General features: G+C 37.9%; 1 protein-coding gene across 6 annotated transcripts in view; it reads left to right on the plus strand.

Moving 5' to 3' along the window:
- Positions 1 to 21,818, plus strand: part of HMBOX1 (homeobox containing 1) — a 122,591-nt gene that overhangs the window by 48,097 nt on the left and 52,676 nt on the right. For all 6 annotated transcript variants that reach the window (XM_036242166.1, XM_036242168.1, XM_036242169.1 and 3 more), the window contains exons 4-5: positions 850 to 960; positions 18,199 to 18,352. In XM_036242166.1, coding sequence (XP_036098059.1) covers positions 850 to 960; positions 18,199 to 18,352 — 265 coding nt within the window. The remainder of the gene's footprint in view (positions 1 to 849; positions 961 to 18,198; positions 18,353 to 21,818) is intronic.

The following is a 21,818-nucleotide window of genomic DNA, read 5'->3' on the forward strand; positions in this document are numbered from 1 at the left end:
AAATTATTCATTTTTGGAATAGCTATAATGACCAGAAGGAGCCATGTGATTCTCATACTAGTCAGTCTTAGACATGCTTTGTTACTTTCACATATGGAGGTTTTTCACATTTCTAATTAATTGCTGTCAGGAACTTTGTTATAGCAGAAAACTGCTGCTTTGTATTCTATCCAGTTTTTTGAAAAGTGTGTGTTAGAAGACTGTCTTTACCTCTTGAGATTTCTTAAGAGGTCATATTGCAGCAGAACTCTAAAAGTCTTCTAATTCTTAGTTATCTGTAGTAATGGCAACGAATCTAAAATGCCTAAGTGAATTAACAAATAAACCAGAAACCTTATTGAAGAGAGTATTTTCAATGACCTCTTTTTTCCCAGCCCCCAACTCTTTGTAACAAAACTTGCTGGCTGGCTTGATTGATTGATTGATTGATTGATTTTTTTCTTCTTCTTCTCAATAACCAGTAAATGATACAGTATTCTAAACCAGGATTGGGGTGGCAGTGATCATGATGGAAGAAGCACAAATTTAATCAACTTTTGATAAATAAATATTACTAAGGAATTTCTTCATGTATCTCATATTTGTGGACCAGGTTTAGAGATTGATTTTAGAGACCACTTTCAAGTCTTGGTTAATAAAATGCTATGATTTTATTAGATAATTCTGAATGTATCCTAGCCCATATAGTCAGCCTTTACAAAGAAACCCAATATAAAAGAATTAGTTCAAGGTACAGCTTCCTTATAGAGAAGAAAATAAAGAACCCAGTAACCTAGAACCAACAGAACCCTCCTTTACTTCCCCGCCGTAACTTCAGTACTTACAACAGCTGTTCCTCTTTCTACATAGGTATCAGTCAGAGCCGGATCTCTCACTGGCTGTTGCAACAGGGATCAGACCTGAGTGAACAGAAGAAAAGGGCATTTTACCGATGGTATCAACTTGAGAAGACAAACCCTGGTAAATATCATTTTCTTTTTTCATTTCATGTGAAACAAGAAATATGTAATTAATTGCTTTATTAAATCCATGTACTGCCTTGTCTTCACCAAGATAGTTTCAAACTTGACTGTTGTTCCTTTAAGCCAAAGAACACTCTTAACTGTAAAACTGAAGCCCTAATTGTACCAGTTTTTAGTTTAGTGTCTAACATCATCTAGTCTTTTCCAATCCTTATTCCAAGACACCTCTTTGTTTCCAGGTTATACGATATTTCTAATCAAAGTTTGAAAGAAAGATCATGGTTGTCAGTGGGTGATTTTCTTTTCCTCAACAATAGGTACACACATAAGATTCTATGTCTAGTGTTTTTGTGTTTGTAAATCTTTTATTTAGTAGTATAAATTTATACTTTCATTTAATTCATGTTATACTATATCCAGTGATCTCTGCTCATGATATATAGATCACAGAAACCTTTGTGTCTGAGGTTGCCAGGAATAGGCAAATCCTATTGCAGGACACTTTTTTTTTTAATCCTCACCTGAGGACATTTTTGCATTTATCTTCATATAGAGCGGGAGGAAAGAGGAAGGAAGAGAGAGAGAAACATCTATGTGAGAGAGACACATCAACTGGTTGCCACCCACACAACCCCATCTGGGGCCAGGGACAAACTGCAGTTGAGGTACATGCCCTTAGCGGGAACCGAACCCCAGACTCTCTGGTCCGCGGGCCGACGCTCTAACCACTGTGCCAAACTGGCCGGGCACAGGATGCTTTTAACAACTATTATGTAAAGTAAGGTCTGAAGTTGTGTGACAGACTGTCTCGATCTAACATAACACAGACTGGTAGCAGTGAACCTGATCTCAGGTTAACCTCGTGATTGAGCTGCCTTCTATAATATTAGAGCATTAAAACCTTTGTTTGCAGACTGAATTACCAGTTGCATATTGAAGATTCTTAACTAACAATAGCATTGGCTCTGAGGTGGAAATAAAAAATGTTATAGAGACATTGTTTTCTGTGTGTCCATGGTAAGCTATTTTTTCAAAGATCACATTCTTGACCCGAAAAGCCCAGGCAAACCAAAACAGAAGAGACCATAATAACCTCTTGGCAATTAATTTTTTATCTGTCTACTCCTCCCATTTCTGTTTTGGAATGTTTCAATGTATAGAAAAGTTGAAAGACCAATACAGTGAACATCTGAATATCTGTTCACCCTTTTCTTAAGTACAATAATTGTTAACATTTTGCTATATTTGTATTTTGCTATATTTCCTTTATTCCTATAAAATGAATAAGTTTAAAATTTATATATATGTATGTATGCATGTATACACACATACTCTCTTTAGCAACCATCTCCAAAAAAGGTAATTGCCTATATACCACAGTTCCTATTATCACATCTAAGAAAGTTAATAATAATTTTTTAATGTTATCTAATATCCAGTCCATATTCACATTTCTGTAGTTGGTGTAAGAACGTCTTTCATAGCTTTGTTGTTGTTGTTAATCCTCACTCAAGGATTTTTTCCCATTGACTTTCAGAGAGAATGGAAGGAAGTGGGGGAGGGAGGGAGAGAGAGAGATATACTGATGTGAGAGAGACATACCAATTGGTTGCCTCCTGTAGGCGCCCCCACCAGGGCCAGGGAAACCAAAACCCAGGTACTCGCCCTTGACTGGAAATCAAACCCGAGACCCTTTGGTACAGGGGCCAACATGGTAACCATTGAGCATCACTGGCCAAGGTTTTTGTCTCTTTTTAAAAATTGACTAGTATCTGATTTAGGTTGACAAGCTGGAATTTGTTGTTGTGTTTAAAGACTCTTAAATCTAGTCACTCAAACTTTTTTCATAACAACTTTTTAAACCATTTAATATTACAGAATGCCCTATATTCTAGGTTTTTAATTTTCTCTTAGTGTCAGTTAACTTATTCCTCTATAGCCCTATGTTTCCTGTAAACTGGAAGTTAGGATTAGAGACTTAATTAGATTTAAGTTAAACATTTTCGGCAAGAATACTTCATAGATTATTTAGGGAGGGCATGTATTAATGGCTGCAATTTACTTTGAAATACGTCAAAGAAAAGTGGATAGGGAGATGCAAAGAAATGTGACCAAGTTAGTAGTACTGTGAAGTAAAATATTACATAGTACGAGTAGCAATTTTTGCTATAAATTCTTTCATTGTGCTGTATTTTGAAATAAAACATTGGGTGAAAATGCTTTGTAGGTAATGTTTACCTCAATTTACCACATAATGAAGAGGTATGTAATGGCAAGTTGTAGCATTATTCATATGCTAAGCTTGATCATTTGTTAAAGTCTTGACCACCAGGTCTTGTCTTTGCAGTTTATAAATAATCTACAGGGTCTAATTTTACCTGGATGAATGTCCTCTTCCACTAGTTGCCAGTGGTTTTACCAACCTTTGATGATGCTCAGCTGAATCAGTTATTCCACTGGAAAGTGCAAAATCGTGATAATCTAATCTAACATTCCTTCAGCCTTTATAAGCTGGCAGTTTTTCTGCAAAGGGGTTTCATTTTTAAATATTTTTCTAATGGTATCTAGATACACAAACCTCTCAAAATAATGGCTCTTGTTACTGCCATTCTTTAAATATTCTAAATTAGCACAATTCAGTAGAAACGTAATGCAGATGACATGTGCATTTTAAATTATCTAGTGACTACATTTTAAAAGGGGAGAAGAAATAGCTAAATTTAATAATATATTATATTTAACACATCTATATTATTAGTTAACATTTTATCTTTCTCTTTATGTTGATTCTTTGAAATACATTTAAAGTACCTGTTTCCAATCAGCCACATTTCAAGTGTTGAATAGCCACACGTTTCTACTGGCTGCCATATAGGACAACACAGTCTTAAGATGTATCGCAGTTGAAGCAACACTTTAAACTCAGCTCAAAGCAGCCTTCTCAAAATTAGCACTTCTCCCATGATGCACAGCAGAGCAAATCGCATGAAGAGGGACAAAAACTTGGTACTTCTCTGTTTAATAGAGCATCTTAGGCTGGCTGATAGCAAGGGTTCAGCTAAGTAAGTAAATAAGGAACTATGCTGAGGGGTTTCATGAGCTTGGTCACATACCAGAAACTGGTTACTGGGGAGCACCGAGCAATTATCAGGATGTTTCAAAATGAAGACTTTAGAGGGCAAGCACTAGTCATCTGTGTCAGGCAGTCAGCCTCCATATAGAAGGGATTTTTGTCACTTGTATTTGGCACTTAGAACAATGCCTTATGTATAATCTTATCACAGTTGGTGGGGCTAAATTCCCACGCTGGGATTTCAGGACTGGGCTCCAGTCCCAAGCAGGGACTCAGACGCCAGGAAAACGAATTCACTAGGAACAGGAAGGAGGACCAAGGTGCAGCATTTTTGCAGCTGCTGTGATTGCACTGCCCACTGCAGGATACAACTACTGGAATTCAGATTTTAGCACTGAGGTGATACTGTGTTCTTCTGAAGCTATTTTTTTTTAATGTTGTTTTTTAATCTTAATTTTCTATTTCAATTAATCTTGGAACCAGAGCTAGGTTCATCCATCATCAGGAAGTTGGAGGAAAGTGGAACTAAGGAATTGGAATGGGAAAAATGGGAAAGGACCAACATCATTCATCCAGCTGTTGAGTAGGAAGTGGTTTTTTTTTTTTTGGTTTTTTTTTTAAAGAATTAGTACCTCATTTTAAGAATAAATCGCCCTAATCATATGCATTTCCTGTTCAGTAAAGTTGCATTACCAACTATCCCCTTTTTTCTGTTTTTTTTTTTTTGTTAAATTTGAATATCAAATCTATACTGGTTCTGAGTTCTCAAGGTTTCTGAAGGACATAATTTAAAGGATAAGTAATAATTCAGTTGGTAGTTTTCACTGCATCAATAGTAATTGGATGTTAGCAATTAAACTTTAATTTTTTAAGGTTTTATTTATATAGCAGTATTTATTATAAGAGCTAATGCAGGCCTAACCAGTTTGGCTCAGTGATTAGAACATCAGCCTGTGGACTAAAGTGTCTCAGGTTCATTTCCCAGTCAAGGGCATGTACCTGGGTTGCAGGTTCGATTCTTGGATTTGGTGGGTCGTGCAGCAAGTAACCAATCAGTGTGACTCTCACATCAATGTTTCTATCTCTCTCCCTCCCTCCTTTCCACCCTATTTTGTGTACTTTAACTTTTTTAAAATCATTTTTTATTTTTCAATTACAGTTGACATACACTATTGTATTAGTTTCAGGTGTACAACACAGTGATTAGACATTATATAACTTACTAAGTGATCATCCCATAAATCTCCTCCCACTGACACTATACATAGTTATCAGAATATTATTGACTATATTTTCCCTATGCTATACTTTACATCTCCATTACTATTCTGTTACCACCTATTTTTACTTCTTAATCACTTCACCTTTTTACCCAACCCACCTCACATATGGCAACCATCAAAATGTTCTCTGTTTCTATGAGTCTGTTTCTATTCTCCTTGTTTATTTGTTTTTTTCTATTCAGTTGTTGAAAGATATGTATGTATGGCCATTTTATTGTTCACACTTTTTATCTTTTTTTTTTTTCTTCTTCTTTTTAATATTTCATGTGATACTGGTTTGGTGGTGATAACTCCTTTAGCTTGTTCTTGTCTGGGAAGCTCTTTATATGTCCTTCAATTATAAATAATAGCTTTACTGGGTAGAATAATTTTGGTTGTAGGTCCTTGCTTTTCATTACTTTGAATATTTCTTGCCACTCCCTTCTAGCCTGCAAAGTTTCTGTTGAGAATCAACTGACATTTTTAAGGAATTCCCTTGTACGTAACTAACTGCTTTTCTCTTGCTGCTTTTAAGATTCTCTCTTTGTCATTAACCTTTTGCATTTTATTTATGATGTGTCTTGGTTCATCTTATTTGGGACTCTGTGCACTTCTTGGACTTGTATGTCTATTTCCTTCACCAGGTTAGGAAAGTTTCCCATTGTTATTTGTTTAAATAGATTTTCAGTTTCTTGCTCTCTCTCTCTTCTTCTGGCATCCCCATGTTGTGATTACTTGTTGGGTATACTTGAAGTTGTCCAGAGGCTCCTTATACTCTCCTCAATTTTTTGAACTGTTTATTCTTTTCGCAGTTCTGTTTGGTTTTATTTTATTTCTTTATGTTCTAAATCACTGTTTTGATTCTCGGCTTCATCTACTGTACTGTTGATTACCTGTAAATTGTTCTTCATTTTAGTTAGTGTATCCTTCATTTCTGATTGGTTCTTTTTTTATAATTTCCATGTCCTTTTTCTTTTTGTTTCTTTTCTTTTTTTTTTGGTATGCGCCCCCAGTGGGAACCGAACCTGGGGCTCTCTGGTTCGCAGGCTGACGCTCCAACCGCTGAGCCAGACTGGCCAGGGCCTATGTCCTTTTTCTTTTTTAATCCTCACCCAAGGATATTCTTCCATTGATTTTTAGATAGAATGAGAGGGAGGAAGGGAGACAGAGGGAGGGAGGGAGGGAGGGAGGGAGGGAGGGAGGGAGGGAGGGAGGAAGGGAGGAAGGAAGGAAGGAAGGAAGGGAGATAGACAGACATTAATGGGAGAAAGACACATTGATTGGTTGCCTCCTGCATGACCCCAACTGGGGCCAGGGATTGAACCTGCAACTCTTCAGTCCACGGACCAACACTCTAACTGTTGAGCCAAACTGGCCAAGGCTTCATGTCTTTTTTTTATGCTGTTAAAGTTCTCTCTAAGTTCATCTACTCTTCCCCTAAGTTCACTGAGCATCCTTACAACCAGTGTTTTGAATTCTGCATCTAGTAGATTGCTTGTTTCCATTTTGTGTAGTTCTTTTTCTGAAATTTTGGTCTGTTCTCTCCTTTGGGACATGTTTCTTTGTTTCCTCACTTTGGCTGCCTCCCTGTGTTTGTTTCTATGTATTAGGTAGAGCTGCTATGTTTCCCAGGCTTGGTAGAGTGGCCTAATGTTATAGGTATTATATAGGGTCCAGTGGCACAGCCTTCCATTCACCTGAGTTGTGCACTCCAAGTGTACCCTCCCACCCTGTGTAGGCTGTGTACACCCTTGTATTGTCATTGAACTTTGATTGCTGTCGGCATGTCAATAGGAGGGATTTACTCAAGGCCCATAGACCTTTGACCACCATGAAGGAGCAGTTGTGCAGGGTCCCTACCCACAGAGCAGGGCATACTTCAGTGGGGCTCTGGTGCCCGCTGAGTCTGCCCCTTGAGTGTGTCACTTGTGGAAGTGGTTAAGTGATGCTTTGACATGGTTTGAAGCTGTCCACAGGGTATGCTGGCTCTGGGGCCTCCCAGAAGGTACAGATCAAGGTCAACCACTGCCTGTGTTCTGCCCAGGGCCACCCAACATCAGCTACTAAATGATCTGCAGATGGCTGTTACTTGTGCTGGGCTTGGAGGTCCCCCAGAGAGGCCAAGCTGTGAACCATGGTCGGCTGCTGCTAGTGCTCGACATGGGGATACTTAGCGAGAAGTACAGGGTACACTGAGGCCAGATGCTGCTTGTTTGAAAGATTTTAGGAAAATCTGAAGCATGAGCCAAGACAGGCCATTCATATGGAAAAGCCACTGGAAACAGCTTGAGTGGGCCTGCAAGTTGGTGAGGTGGAGTCTCAGGGAATCACCAGGGCACCAAACAGTGTGAACCAGGTTGATGGAGACTCAGATATGATGCCCACTATTTGACTCTGTGAGGGGAGCACTCAGAAAAGAAACAGTGGTCTCTGCCAGCACTCCTGTCTTGGAAAAATCTGCCCGTCTAGCTCTTACCCTGATGTCAGACACTTCAGTTGCTCCTGGTATGTTGCTGGTGCCTGTTGAGCTGCTGCCCCAGTACTGGGGCTCCGAGGGAGTGAGGCCGAGTAAATCCATGTGTGGGCCATTTAAGAGGAACTGCCAGGGACTCCAGCAGCCTCTGTGTCACTCAGTCAGTCACAATACCCATTGGTTTTTATAGCCAGAAGTTATGGGGACTTCTCTTCCGAGCACTGGAACCATGGGCTGGGTGGCCTGGTATGGGGTTGGGACCCCTTGCTCCTCACAGGGGACCTCCACAGCTGAGATATTCCTCCAGATTTTATCTGGCACGTGGGACCAGCCTGTCCGTGTCTTCGCTCCGCCTGCCAGTCTCGATATGTCTTCTTTTTTATATCCTTAGTTGTAGGACTTTCTTTCAGCTGCTGATTCTGAATGATGGTTGTTCTGTAATTTAGTTGTATTTGATGTGGTTGTGGAAGGAGAGAATACTATATTTACCTATGCCACCATCTTGACCCAGAAGCCTTGGACTTAAACTTTTGATTTTAGCTAAAGAATTATATTATTTCTTCTTATTCTGTGGACACCTTGAAATTACTATTATGTTTGGATAGGATGAACTAAAGTTAGGTTAGCCTCTAAGAATGTCTTATCCACTGTCTAGTTAGTAGTTGCTTATAATATATCAGTACCTTCTCTGTATGTCATTGCCGAGATGATTGGAATCCACCTAAATGTCCCTAGTCAAGAACTGGTTAAATAAATTTGGTGTATGTATTTGCCTTGGCCAGTTTGGCTAAGCAGTTAGAGCATCGGCCCATGAACCAGAGAGTCCCAGATTCTGTTCCTGCTAAGGGCACGTACCTCGGTTGTGTTGTCCCCGGCCCTGGTTGGGGTTGTGTGGGTGGCAACCACTTGATGTGTCTCTCTCACGTCAAGGTTTCTCTCTCTCTCTTTCTCTCTCTCTCCCTCCTGCTCTAACTGAAGATAAATGCAGAAATGTCCTTGGGTGAGGATAAAAAAAATAAAATAAATAAATTTGGTGTATTTGAACAATTGAAATACTGTTGAAGCTATATAGCTATTTTTTATTATTTTTTAAACGTATCTTTATTGTTGAATATATTACAGACGTTCCTCCTTTTTCCCCTATTGATCTCCTCCTCCCCACTCCCGACCCCCTCCTGCCTTTCCCCACATTGTTGTCTGTGTCCATTGGTTATGCATATATGCATATAAGTTCTTTGGTTTATTTCTTCCCAACCCCCTCCCCCTTCTCTTTGAGATTTGTCATCTAACAACCAATTCATACTTCTTAATTCCTTCACCTTTTTTACCCATTCCCCCAATCCCTGTCCCATCTGGCAACTTAACAAAATTGTTCTCTCTCTCTATGAGAATGTTTCTGTTCTGCTTGTTCCTTTTGTTTGTAGATTCAATTGTTGATAGATATGTATTTATTGCTATTTTGTTTGTTCATATTTTTGATCTTCTTTTTCTTCAAGAAGACCCTTCAACGTTTCATATAATAATGGTTTGGTAGTGATGAACTCCTTCAGCTTTTTCTTGTCTGGGAAACTTCATATGGTCAGTGATTCTAAATGATAGCTTTGCAGGATAGAATAATCTTGGTTATAGGTTCTTGCTTTTCATCACTCTAAATATTTTTTGCCACTCCCTTCTGGCCTACAAGGTTTCTTTTGAGAAATCAGCTGACAGTCTAATGGGAACTCCCTTGTAGGCAACGAACTGCTTTTCTCTTGCTGCTTTTAAGATTCTCTCTTCATCTGGAACCTTTTGCGTTTTGATAATGATGTGTCTTGGTGTGGGCCTCTTGGGGATCATCTTGTTTGGGACTTTCTGTGCTTCCTGGACGTGTGTGTCTGTTTCCTTCACCAAGTTAGGAAAGTTTTATGCCATTATTGTTTCAAATAGGTTTTTTATTTCTTGTTCCCTCTCTTCTCCTTCTGGCACCCCCAAGATGCGAATGTTGTCACGCTTGAAGTTGTCCCAGAGGCTCCTTACACTATTCTCATTTTTTTGGATTCTTTTTTCTTTTTGCTGTTCTGATTGGGTGTTTTTTGCTTCCTTATATTCCAAATCAATGGTTTGCTTCTTGGCTTTACCTGCTCTACTATTTTTTTTTTTCTGTCCTCACCTGAGGACATTTTCCCACTTTTTGTTCAGATAGAATAGGAGGGAGAGAGAGAGAAACATCAACGTGAAAGTGATACATCGAGTGGTTGCCACCCTTATGACCCAACCAGGGCCGGGGACAAACTGCAACGGAGATACGTGCCCTTAGCGGGAACCGAACCCAGGTCTCTCTGGACCGCAGGCCAATGCTCTAACGGCCGAGCCAAACCGGCCAGGGCAACCTGCTCTACTATTGAATCTGTGTAAATTATTCTTTGTTGCAATTAGTGCCTCCTTCATTTCTCACTCGTCCTTTTTTATTCTCTTGAGGCCCTCACTAAGTTCACTGAGGTTCTCACTAAGTTCATTGAGCATCCTTATAAGCAGTATTTTGAACTCTGCACCGTTAGGTTGCATATCTCCATTTCGCTTAGTTCTTTTTCTGGAGTTTTGGTTTGTTCTTTCATTTGGGACCTGTTCCTTTGTCTCCTCATTTTGGCTGCCTTCCTGTGTTTGTTTTCATGTATTAGGTAGAGTTACTATGTCTCCTGGGCTTCCTAGGGTTGCCTATTATAGTAGGTGCCTGTAGGTCCAGTGGCACAGCCTACCTGATCTCCCTGCTGAGCCCTCAAGGTACATATATTGTGTGGACTTTACACCTTTCTGTTGTAATTGAGTCTTGATTGCTGTTGGCACATCAATGAGAGGGTTTTACTCAGGCTGATCAGCTTCAAGGACTCGTTGTGGCCACTATCTACCGACCTCTGACTCCCTTGGAGGATCAGCTGTGCAGGGGTCCACCACACAGAGAAAGACTTACTTCAGCAGGGCTCTGGTACCTACTGAGTCCATTCCTTGAGTGTGTCACATGTAGAGTGGTTGGGTGGTGGTACTTCGCAGTTCTGAAGCTGTCCACAGGGTGTGCTGGCCCTGGGGCCAGGTCAGCCACTGCCTGGTGTTCTACCTGGGGCCACCAGGCATAAGCTACAAAGCAGCCTGCAGATGGCTGCTTCTTGTGCTGGGCTTGGAGGTGCCTAGGAAAAGCCAAGTTGTGAACCAAGGCTGGCTGTTTCTGGTGTCAGACTTGGAGCCACTTAACGAGAGCTATGGGGTTCACTGAGACCAGATGCTGCTTGTTTGAAAGAATTTAGGACAATCTGAAGCAGGACCCGAGACAGGCCATTCCTTTGGTAAAATAGCTTGGGTGGGCCTGAAAAAGTTGGGTGGGGCAGGGCCTAAGGGAATCACCAGGGCAGGGCAAAAGTGTGAGCCAGATTGCTGGAATCCCAGGTATGGGGGCCTACTGCCTGCTCTGTGGGGGAAGGGTTCACCAAAGGAACAGAAGCCTCTGACAGCATGTCTGTCCTGGAGAAATCTGCCTCTCCAGCCCTTGCCCCAATGACAAAAAACTCAGTTCTTCCCTTATGTTTCTGGTACCTTTCGAGCTGCCTCCCCCACTCTGGAGCCTAGAGGGTGCGAGTTCAAGTTAGTTCGTGTGCTGGCCCTTTGAGAGGAACTGCCTGGGGCTTCCGCAGCCTCAGCCTCTTCAACCTCAGTTCCCGCTGGTTTTACAGCCAGAAGTTATGGGGACTTCTCTTCCTGGCACTGGAACCCTGAGCTGGGCACCTGGTGTAGGACAGGGACCCCTCAGTCCTCAGGGAGGACCTTCCCAGCTGAGGTGTCCTTCCTGATTTTTGTCCACCACACGTGGGTGTGGGACCAGCCCGTCCACACCTCTGCCTCTCCTACCAGTCTCAATGTGGCTGCTTCTTTAGTTTTGTAGTTGTAGGACTTTCATTCAGCTTAGTTTCAGGCAGTTTTGAATGATAGTTTAGTTGTAATTTTGATGTAAATGTAGTTTAGTTGTAATTTTGATGTGGTTGTGGGAGGACTTGATACCGCATTTACCTACACCACCATCTTGACCAGAAGTCTATATAGCTATTTTTTTAAAAGGTGGTTTTATAGGAATTGGATTTATATGTGGTAATGTTAAATTCGTAAGTGAATAAAGTGATATATAATACAATTACTATAGCATTTTGCCATTTATAGAGAAATACATGCATGCACATGTATGTACTTATATAAACACAGAACATCTCTTGAAGGCCATGTTAGGAATTGATAAGAATGGCCAAGTGGAGGGGACCTGAGAGACTGTTAGCTAAATAACCTTTTATGTCTTTCTAAGTACATGTACCATGTACTTGTACTATATTCAAAATATAAATATAAGTTATAATGAAAAAGAAGGAGGGAGGGAGACGAAAAGAAATTAATTTGCCATGTGAACAGCTTTTAAGATATAAAAAACCGAGAACCTAGCTTCACATAGTCTATGTCTGCTTTTGAGAGTCTGTTAGGTAAAAAACAAGATGCCAGTGAGTTTTATTAATAGGTCCTTCTTTTATTTTATAACTTTTTCTCTGTCCAGGATAAACAGCTCATCAATAGAAGTGTAAATGGTACCATCCCTTTGCCTATATTCTGAGACAAAAATTCAAAATTGAGGGGAAAAAATAACATAATGAAAAAGTATTTTATCTCTTATATAAATTTAAACATTTCAAAAACAGACAAAAAAATGTTTATGCATTCTCTATTCCTGGGCTAAGAATATTTCTCTCTGTATACCTTGATTAAAGTTCTTCTCTTTTTCAATCTCTTCACTCTGTAGCCATATGGATAAGGGTTTTTGTCAGGGGTGGTGGTTTGTTTTGTTTTTGGTCTCTCTCTAATTGGACTCAGCAAGAAAATTAATAGAATGGATCTTTAGGTTATTGTTACTGATAATCCAATACATATAGGTACAGTGTAGTTCTCTGATAAACAGAACCATCATCAGAATTTCCCAGCATAACCAAAACCTGACAAAGCATATTAATAAAATAGTCTGATGGAAACTGACCAAAAACATTTTATCTTGTTTCTTATGACAACATTTACAAGAAAATGTCTATTTTTTTTTAAAGGAGTGAGTACTAAATTGAGCATGATTGACATCAAAAACCTCCTTATTTAATCAAATTAAGCTCAATAGCTTAATTTTTTCTTGTCTAATTTAAACATTACTATAGCAGACAGGATTTGCTGAGTTCCTCTTGGCTCATGGCACAGATTCTGCATATTTCTAAACAATTACATAAAATTTGCCAAGAGGTTTATGCTGCAAGCACATTGAAGTCAGTTTGGTGAACAGAAATAAGGGTCAGAGCCTCAGGGAAGTCATGTGTGTGACATGGGGAATATAAGAAATTACTTTTGGAGAAGTTAGTTTTTGTGAATGGAGTAGGAGTAACATGCTTGTAGTCATTCTTTTATTAGCCGATTGGTGAAGGCTCACCCAGAAATAACCCTGATAAGAAAATTATATATACAAAAAAATTCATCAAAATTTTCAAAACTATCACCAAATTAGGAAGAGGTTTCTTTTTCCCTTATATTTAGAATTGCTATATAAATGTACAAAGTTTTGTCCTAATGGTAGCCCAGATATAATGTGGAAAAAAATGTTTCTATAAAGAAAATAGCTAACGCGCTTCCTCTAAGGAAAAAAAAAGTGAGTTGTTTAAAAAACCCAGAACCCCTATATTTTATTCAGAGGGGTTTTACGTCTTATATACATTGTTCCTGTATTCTAGTATCTTTGTATTTTTCTCTCAGAGTCAGTCATTTCGAACCCATATTTGACTACAGCACAATGAACAACCAAGTTTTCTAGAATAAATTTCTGTTTATTGGAGTGTTTCCAGAGTGCTTCCTGTGCTATTTTAAATACTACTACATTGAAAAAGAAAAAGGAACGAGGAAAAAAAACCTCAATCAAAAGTAGAGTGATAATATTATGTTTCAAATGAAATATGTTTACAAGTTTGAAATTATTCAGAATTTCTACCTTCTGTGCATAAATTGCCTTGATTTCTTTCTCTTTTTTTTTTTTATTCCCCCCCCTAGGACATTTTTCCATTTTTTGTTCAGCTAGAGTGGGAAGGAGAGAGAGAGAGAGCGAGAGAGAGAAACATCGATGTGAAGGGACACATTGAGTGGCTGCCACCCGCACGACCAACCAGTGCCGGGGACAAACTGTAACCGAGGTACATGCCCTTAGCGGAACCGAACCTGGGTCTCTCTGTACCGCAGGCCGACGCTCCAACCGCTGAGCCAAACTGGCCAGGGCAGCCTTGATTTCTTTTAAAGTAATCAGGCCATTACTCACTTCTCTTTCTCCTTTTCCCCCCCCCTTTCCTTCTCTCCCCCTTTCTTTTACTTCCTGACCAACTTTATTTCATCTAAATATTTTATAAAAAATCTGGACAACACAAAATATTATAAAGAAACATAGTTATATTACCAATAAACCTTAATACCAAGAAGGAACCATTATTATCAGTTGGCTTATTTCCTTCAACCTCATGATTGAATTAAGATTCTTTGTATTCTTCATTTTATTTTTACATATTTATCACTCTGCTAACCTAAGAAAGCATGCCATAAATACAGATATGACCTGCTGCTTGGAATTCACTGGCCTATTCCCTGTCCTCCACCCACTGAAGCCCCGAATCTCTATTCTTTTATCAGAGCTGGGACCTGGAGGAGGGGGGACCCACTGCCTTACCCGGTCTGTTTCTACCTCTGTCTTGATCAACCATGGTAACAGCTTGGCTCTGGTTTGGAACTTTTATCATGGCTGTAGAACAAAATTTATATAGTCTGCTTAGATAGATTCCAGCACCTTTGTCAGGCTGTATGTAATTCATGTTTATGTTCAGAAAAGTACCAAAACGAAGATTTTTAAACCCTCAGCTCTGTAGTTCCTTCTTATGCCTAAACTTTGTTAACTTTGAATTAGGCCTAGACCTAATTGCCAAGTTATCTTGGCAGCATGAAACCCTCTTTCTTTGACTGTCTAAAAAAGGGTTTCAGTTTAGAGTTTCATAGTGTATAGGCCAGGAATTTTTTAAACCAGGGGTCAGCAGCAAACTCTTCCTATAAAAGGCCACATAGTAAATATGTTAAGCTGTGTAGGTTATGTGTTCTTTGTCACAGCTACTCTACTCTGCCACTGTAGTGCAAAACAAAAACAAAAACCTAAAACCAAAAAAAAGTATGTACACAAATGAGTATGTTTGTGTTCAAGTAAAACTTTATTTAAACTATGGCAACACACCATAGTTTACTGTACATTTTAAGCCATGAATCTCTAAATCATTGCATGATGACATGCTTGTCCATTGAGGAAGAAGTTAAGTATTTACATCACACACAACAGGAAATCATGTATCGAGGGTTTATACAAAAATTAAAAAACTATAAAAATATTCTGAATGATACAAAATGCATTGACTATAAATAAACAGATTGACAGATTTGACTGCATAAAAATTAGGACCACAAAGCATACCATTAATAAAGATAAGAGACGAGTGACAAGCTGGAAAAAATAGTTGCAATCTATGTGACTAGCAATAAGATGAGTAACTCAAAAGAGAAAAGGACATAAGATATAAACTCACAAAAAAAAAGATATATAATGGTCATTAAACAGGGAAATATGTTCATTCTAGCTAATAGTGAAGTCTGCATTAAATGGAAATTTTTTGCATGCTAAGTTTATAAATGAATAATTAGTAATAATTATAATACTCAGTGCATTGAGGAATATGGGGAAATAAACAACTGGAGATATATTAGTTCTATATTACTGTACAAGTCACTCCACAACTTAGCAGCCAAAAACAACAAACATGTATTATCTCACAATTTCTGTGGGTCAGGAATCCAGGAGTGGCTTAGCTAGGGTGGATCTGGCTCAGAGTTCCCATGAGGTTGTAGTCAAGCTGTCAGCCAGGGTTGTAGTTATTGGAGTGACAGTGTACTGTCAAGATCAGGTTGGCAAACCCCAGTTCCTTAATGCCTGTTGGCCAGAGACATCAGGTTCTCTCCACATGGGCCTTGCCATTGGCTCCCTATGTGTTCTTACAACATGGCAGCTGGTTTCCCCTGAGCCAGTGATCCAAGAGTCAGGCTACCAAGACAGAGTCCACAGTATATTCTATAGTCTAATATTGGAAGTAATATACCACCACTTGTACTATATGTTATTGGTCACACAGACATCCTGGTACAGGAAGGAAGGGAATACACAATGGGGTGAATAGCAGGAGGTGCAGGGATCCTTAGGAACCGCCTTGGAGTCTGACTACCATATGGCTTGTATTGGGACTAAATGATGCCGAGGGCTTTATTTCTGTTAGCTGGGTTTTGCAGTCGTCAGCAAGGCGTGTCCTGCAGCTAGAATGTCCAAAATGGCTTTTCTTCTCAAATGTCTGGCCTTTGGATGTGTTTGACAGGAGTGCCTAGGGGTTGGCTGAGCATCTTTCACTTCACTTGGCTAGCTTGGGCGTCTTTACAACATTGTGCTCTCAGGTTAGTCATACTTATACGGCAGCTGGCTTTCCCCAGAGCCAGCATCAGGGAGATCTAGTCAGAAGCTTAAAAGCTTCTTATGACCTAGCCTTGAACTGTTTCCATTTTCTGCTGTGAAAATGTGTCACAGGACCAGCCCAGATTCAAGGACATAATTACCAGGAGGTGGAACTTCCTGTGAAGGACCATCTTTGGAACCTATCTCAGGAAGTTATACTTGAGAGATAATTCTGGCTTGTTCTAAAGTGGTAGCAGTGAAAGTAATACAAATTGTTTGGTTCTGGATGTAAGATAAAATTGACAGGATTTGCCTGAGGACTAGGATATATAGTTTGTTGGAGAAAAAGAGAAGTCAAAGATGAATCTGAGGTTTTAGAACTAAGCATTTTGAAGAATGATGACTGTTTTTACTCCACTGGAAAAGGCTGAAGGACAACAGGTTTGGAGAAGAAAATCAGGATTGGTGAAAATCCTGGGGAATCTATAAATAGGTCTGCATGTAGTAAAGTAGAAATACTACCTGTGGTATTAATTGCAAGGTATAATTAATAAATATGATTTTTGTTACAGAGAAATAAATATATATTTATTAATATGTGCATTATTATTCCACATAATTCTAACCAATTCTGACCTATTTTTCTAGGTCTATATTAAAAATTTAGATTTTATTCCTTAGGCAGAGGGAAGTTTTTGAAGGACTTTGATCAGCAGAGTGATATAATTATAATTATGCTTTATGTAAAGAATGAAAGAAAAGTGGGGGAATAGGAACTGTACTCAATAATGTTGTAATAATTATATATGGTGACAGGTGGGTACTGGAAATATTGGTGGAACACTTGGTAAAGTATATAATTGTGTAACTATTATGCTGAACACCTGAAACTAATACAAAATAATATTGAATGTAAACTGTAATTGAAAAGAAATTTTTTAAGAAAGACAGACCAGTGGGAGAGCCAGGGAGTGAATTCTATGACAGCATACCAAGTTATATTTAAATTCTTTGAATGAAGTCTATGGAAGTCAGAGACAGTGTTGATTTCTTTATTTTTTCATTGCTTCTAGCCTAGAACAAGCCATGTAAAAAGGGTTTGGTAAATGGTAGGTAAATGGATGAATATATGCATATGGACCAGTTCAGGTTATTTGAGAAAAGGCTAGTCTGATTTAGGACAATATCTTAATTATAAATATTTTTTCATTTGTTTTAATTACATCACAGAGGTAACAGAAAATGATAAATGGCATTAATAGGTAAGTAGACCTATGAAGATTTAGTTAGTACACTAAAAGCATATCAGATATTATCCTATTTTCTTTAATGCTATCTGTGACTTTTAAGAGTTTACAATTAGGGTTATTTTAAATTCACTTTCTGCCTGCATACTTACTTTAAGGGCTCCATTTTCTCAATAACAAAAAGTCCCTTGGTAATGAAAGTTTCAGAACATAGATGGGAAATATTGTTCAAAAAGATGAGAACTTTCAAATAGGAATTTCAAGAGAGATTTTTCAGAGGAAGATAGTCTGGTTGTCACGGGTCAAAATATCATACTTCTTATTCCCCAAAAGAGATAGATTGTGAGCTTTATTTAAAAAAATTAAGCAAAAATGACAACAACAAAAAAGGACATTTTAAAATAATTAATGATGACTCTAAGGAGAGTTTCTGTCTCTTTGGATTTTTATTAGGGTCAAGTAATTTTTTATTATTTTTTAAATATATAAATATCAAATGTATTGGACCTGCAAGTTTCACTGGAGAGGCCCCAGTGAAACTTGATTTCATGTTATATTTATCATATTGGTTTTACTAAATTAGAAGATACTTGCTAAAAATACCTTGTTGTGTTTTTTTTTCAGGGGCTACGCTAAGTATGAGGCCAGCCCCTATTCCAATAGAAGACCCAGAATGGAGACAAACGCCTCCCCCAGTCTCTGCTACATCTGGCACCTTCCGACTACGACGAGGGAGTCGCTTTACCTGGAGAAAGGAGTGCCTGGCTGTCATGGAAAGGTACATGTCTCCTTTTCCTATGAGCAGTCTTCCAAAGAAAGACACTTTGGATAGATTTGGACAGTTTTCATTTCAAACAAGTAATTTGGGAATCTACGTTCTATCTTTAAAAGTATTTTGGAGTATTACAAATGCTGTATTATTGAAATAAGATGATCTTACCATTAAGAATTCATAAAATGAGTTAATATCTATCAATATAATCTAACAGTATCCTCAATAATTTAAGAAACTTTAGCATAATTTTTTTATAATTTAGACCTTTATGGTTTGGAAAACTCTTTGATCTTATTTTCAACAAAATAATTGAATAATTGTGTGGGAGGCCACTGCGAATTTAAAAAAAATTTTCAATTATAGCTGACATACAATATTATATTAGTTTTAGGTGTACAACATAGTGATGAGACATTTGCATAACTTATGAAGTGATTCCCCCCCATAAGTCTAGTATCGATCTGACACCATACACAGTTATTACAGTATTATTGACTATATTCCCTGTGCTGTACTTTATACTTTATATCCCTGTGACTCTTTTTATAACTACAATTTGTACTTTTTAATTCCTTCACCTTTTTCACTCATCTCCCTAACCCCCCCTCTCATCTTGCAACTATCAGTTCTCTGAATTGATGGATTTGTTTCTGTTTTGTTTACTTACTTTGTTTTTTAGATTCCACATATAAGTGTAATTATATGGTATTTGTCTATGGCTGTGGGTATGTTCCATTGTATACATATGCCACTTTTACTTTATCCATTCAAATACTGATGGACACTTAGGTTACTTCCCTATCTTGGCTATTGTAAATAATGCTGCAATGAACATAGGGGGTGCATGTGTCCTTTAGTATTTTGGTTTTCTTCAGATAGATACCCAAAAGTGGAATTGCTGGGTCATATGGTAGTTCTATTTTTAATTTTTTTGAGGAACCTCCATACTGTTTTCATCAGTGGCTGCAGCAGTTTACAATCCTACCAGTAGTGCACAACGTTCCCTTTTCTCTTTTCTCCACACTTCTCAATATCACTTATTTGTTGATTTATTAATTATAACCATTATGACTGATGTGAGGTGGTATCTCATAGTGGTTTTAATTTGCATTTCCCTGATGATTAATGATATTGAGCATCTTGTCATATGTCTATTGGCTATCTGTATGTCCTCTTTGGAGAAATGTCTAGTCAGGTCTTTGGCCCATTTTCATAATCGGATTGTTTATTGTGTTAAGTTGTATGAGTTACTTATAAATTTGGGGTATTAACCCCTCATTGGAGGTATTATTGGCAAATATCTTCTTGCATTCAGTAAGCTGTCTTTTCATTTTGTTGATGGTTTCCTTTGCTGTGCAAAATCTCTTTAGTTTGATGAAGTCTCTCTTATTTTTTATTTCTCTTGCCCAATATCCAAAAAAATATTATCACTAAAAGTGATGTCAGAGAGTTTACTGTCCATGTTTTCTTTCTAGTTTTATGGTTTCAGGTCTTACATTTAAGTCTTTAATCTATTTTGAGTTTAAGAAAGTGACCCACTTTCATTCTTTGGATGTATTCATCCAGTTTTCCATCACTATTTATTGAAGAGACTGTCTTTACCCCATTGTATATTGTTGCCTCCTTTGTCATAGATATAAGCATGGGTTTATTTCTGGGCTCTCTGTTCTATTCCATTGATCTTTGTGTCTGTTTTTATGCCAGTATGCCGTTTTGAATATTATAGCCTTGTCGTATAGTTTGATACCTGGTAATGTGATACCTCCAATTTTGTCCTACTTTCTCAAGATTGCTTTGGCTTTTTGGGGGTCTTTTGTGGTTTCATATAAATTTTTGGATTATTTGTTTCAGTTTTGTGAAAAATGCTGTTGGTATTTTTATAGGGATTGCATTGAATCTGTAAATTGGTTTGGATAATATGGACATTTTAACAGTATCAGTTCTTCCAATGCATTGTATGTCCTTCCATTTATTTGTATGTTCTTTAATTTCTTTCTTTAGTGTCTTATACTTTTTCTAGTACAAGTCTTTTACCTCCTTGGTTAAATTTATTCCTACATATTTTATTCTTCTTGATGAAATTATAAATAAGGTTTTTTCTTAATTTCTCTTTCTGATAGTTTGTTATTGGTATATAAAAACACAACCAATTTACTTTACTGAATTTGTTTATCAGCTCTAATATTTTTTGGTAGAATCTTTAGGGTTCTCTATATGTAGTGGCATGTAATCTGCAAATAATGACAATCTGACTTCTTTCTTTCCAAATTGGATGTCTTTTATTTCTTTTTTGGTCTGATTACTGTGGCTAAGACTTCCAATACTATGTTGAATAAAAGTGTTGAAAGTGGACATGCTTGTCTGTTCCTAATCTTAAACAAAAAGCTTTCAGCTTTTCACTGTTGAGTGAGATATTAGTTGTGGGTTTGTCATATGTGACCTTTATTATGTTGAGGTATGTTCCTACTGTCCCCACTTTACTGAGAGTTTTTAATTGTAAATGGATGTTGAATTTTGTCAAATGCTTTTCTGCATCCTTTGATATGATCATATGATTTTTATCTTTCATTTGGTTTATATGGTATGTCATGTTAATTGGTTTATGGGTATAGAACCAACCTTGCATCCTGGGAATACCATTTTATAATGATGTATAATCTTTTAAATGTATTGTGTATTTAATGTGCTAATATTTTGTTGAGGATTTTTGTATCTATGCTGTGCTCATCACAGATATTGGCCTATAATTTATTTTTTTGTCACCTTTTCTTCTGTTTTTGGTATTAAGGTGATACTGGGAGGCCACTGAGATATAACTTTCGTAGGAGTATGGCCTAAATATGCTTAGTCCCAAAGGTGAGAAGTACTTATTTTTTTAACTTTGATTTGCTAATTAATCCTCTGACTATAGCAGTAGAACCTGATCCGCAGTAGATACTCGGTACTTTTTAAAGTTGGAATCAGTTTTCGTATATGCAATGGTATAAATTAATTAAATATGATGATAAAATGTTCAATATATTTAGGCTGGATCTAGAGTAGAATTATCCTTTTAGTTTCCTACTTATAAATAATGTTTACAGAACTTTTTTAAAAAAATTTTATTTATTTATTTTATTTTTATTACAGATGTTTCTCCTTTTTTACCCCATTGACACCCTCCTCCCCATCCCCCCCCCCGCCCCGTCCCCGGCTTTGTTGTCCATTTCCATTGGTTATGCATACAAGTTCTGTGGTTTATCTCTTCTCACCCCCCACCACCCCTTCTTCTAAGGGTTGTCAGTCTGTACCCTACTTCCATGTTTCTGGGTCTACCCTATTCCTCAGACTGTTATATTCATTATATTCCATATATAAGTGAGATCATATGATACTTGTCTTTCTCTGTTTGGTTTGTTTCACTTAGGATGATACTTTCCAGGTCCCTCCATGTCGTCTCAAAGGATAAGAGATCTTTCTTTCTTACAGC

Source organism: Molossus molossus, unplaced genomic scaffold (genome assembly GCF_014108415.1).
Source record: "Molossus molossus isolate mMolMol1 unplaced genomic scaffold, mMolMol1.p scaffold_m16_p_4, whole genome shotgun sequence".
Classification (NCBI taxonomy): domain Eukaryota; kingdom Metazoa; phylum Chordata; class Mammalia; order Chiroptera; family Molossidae; genus Molossus; species Molossus molossus.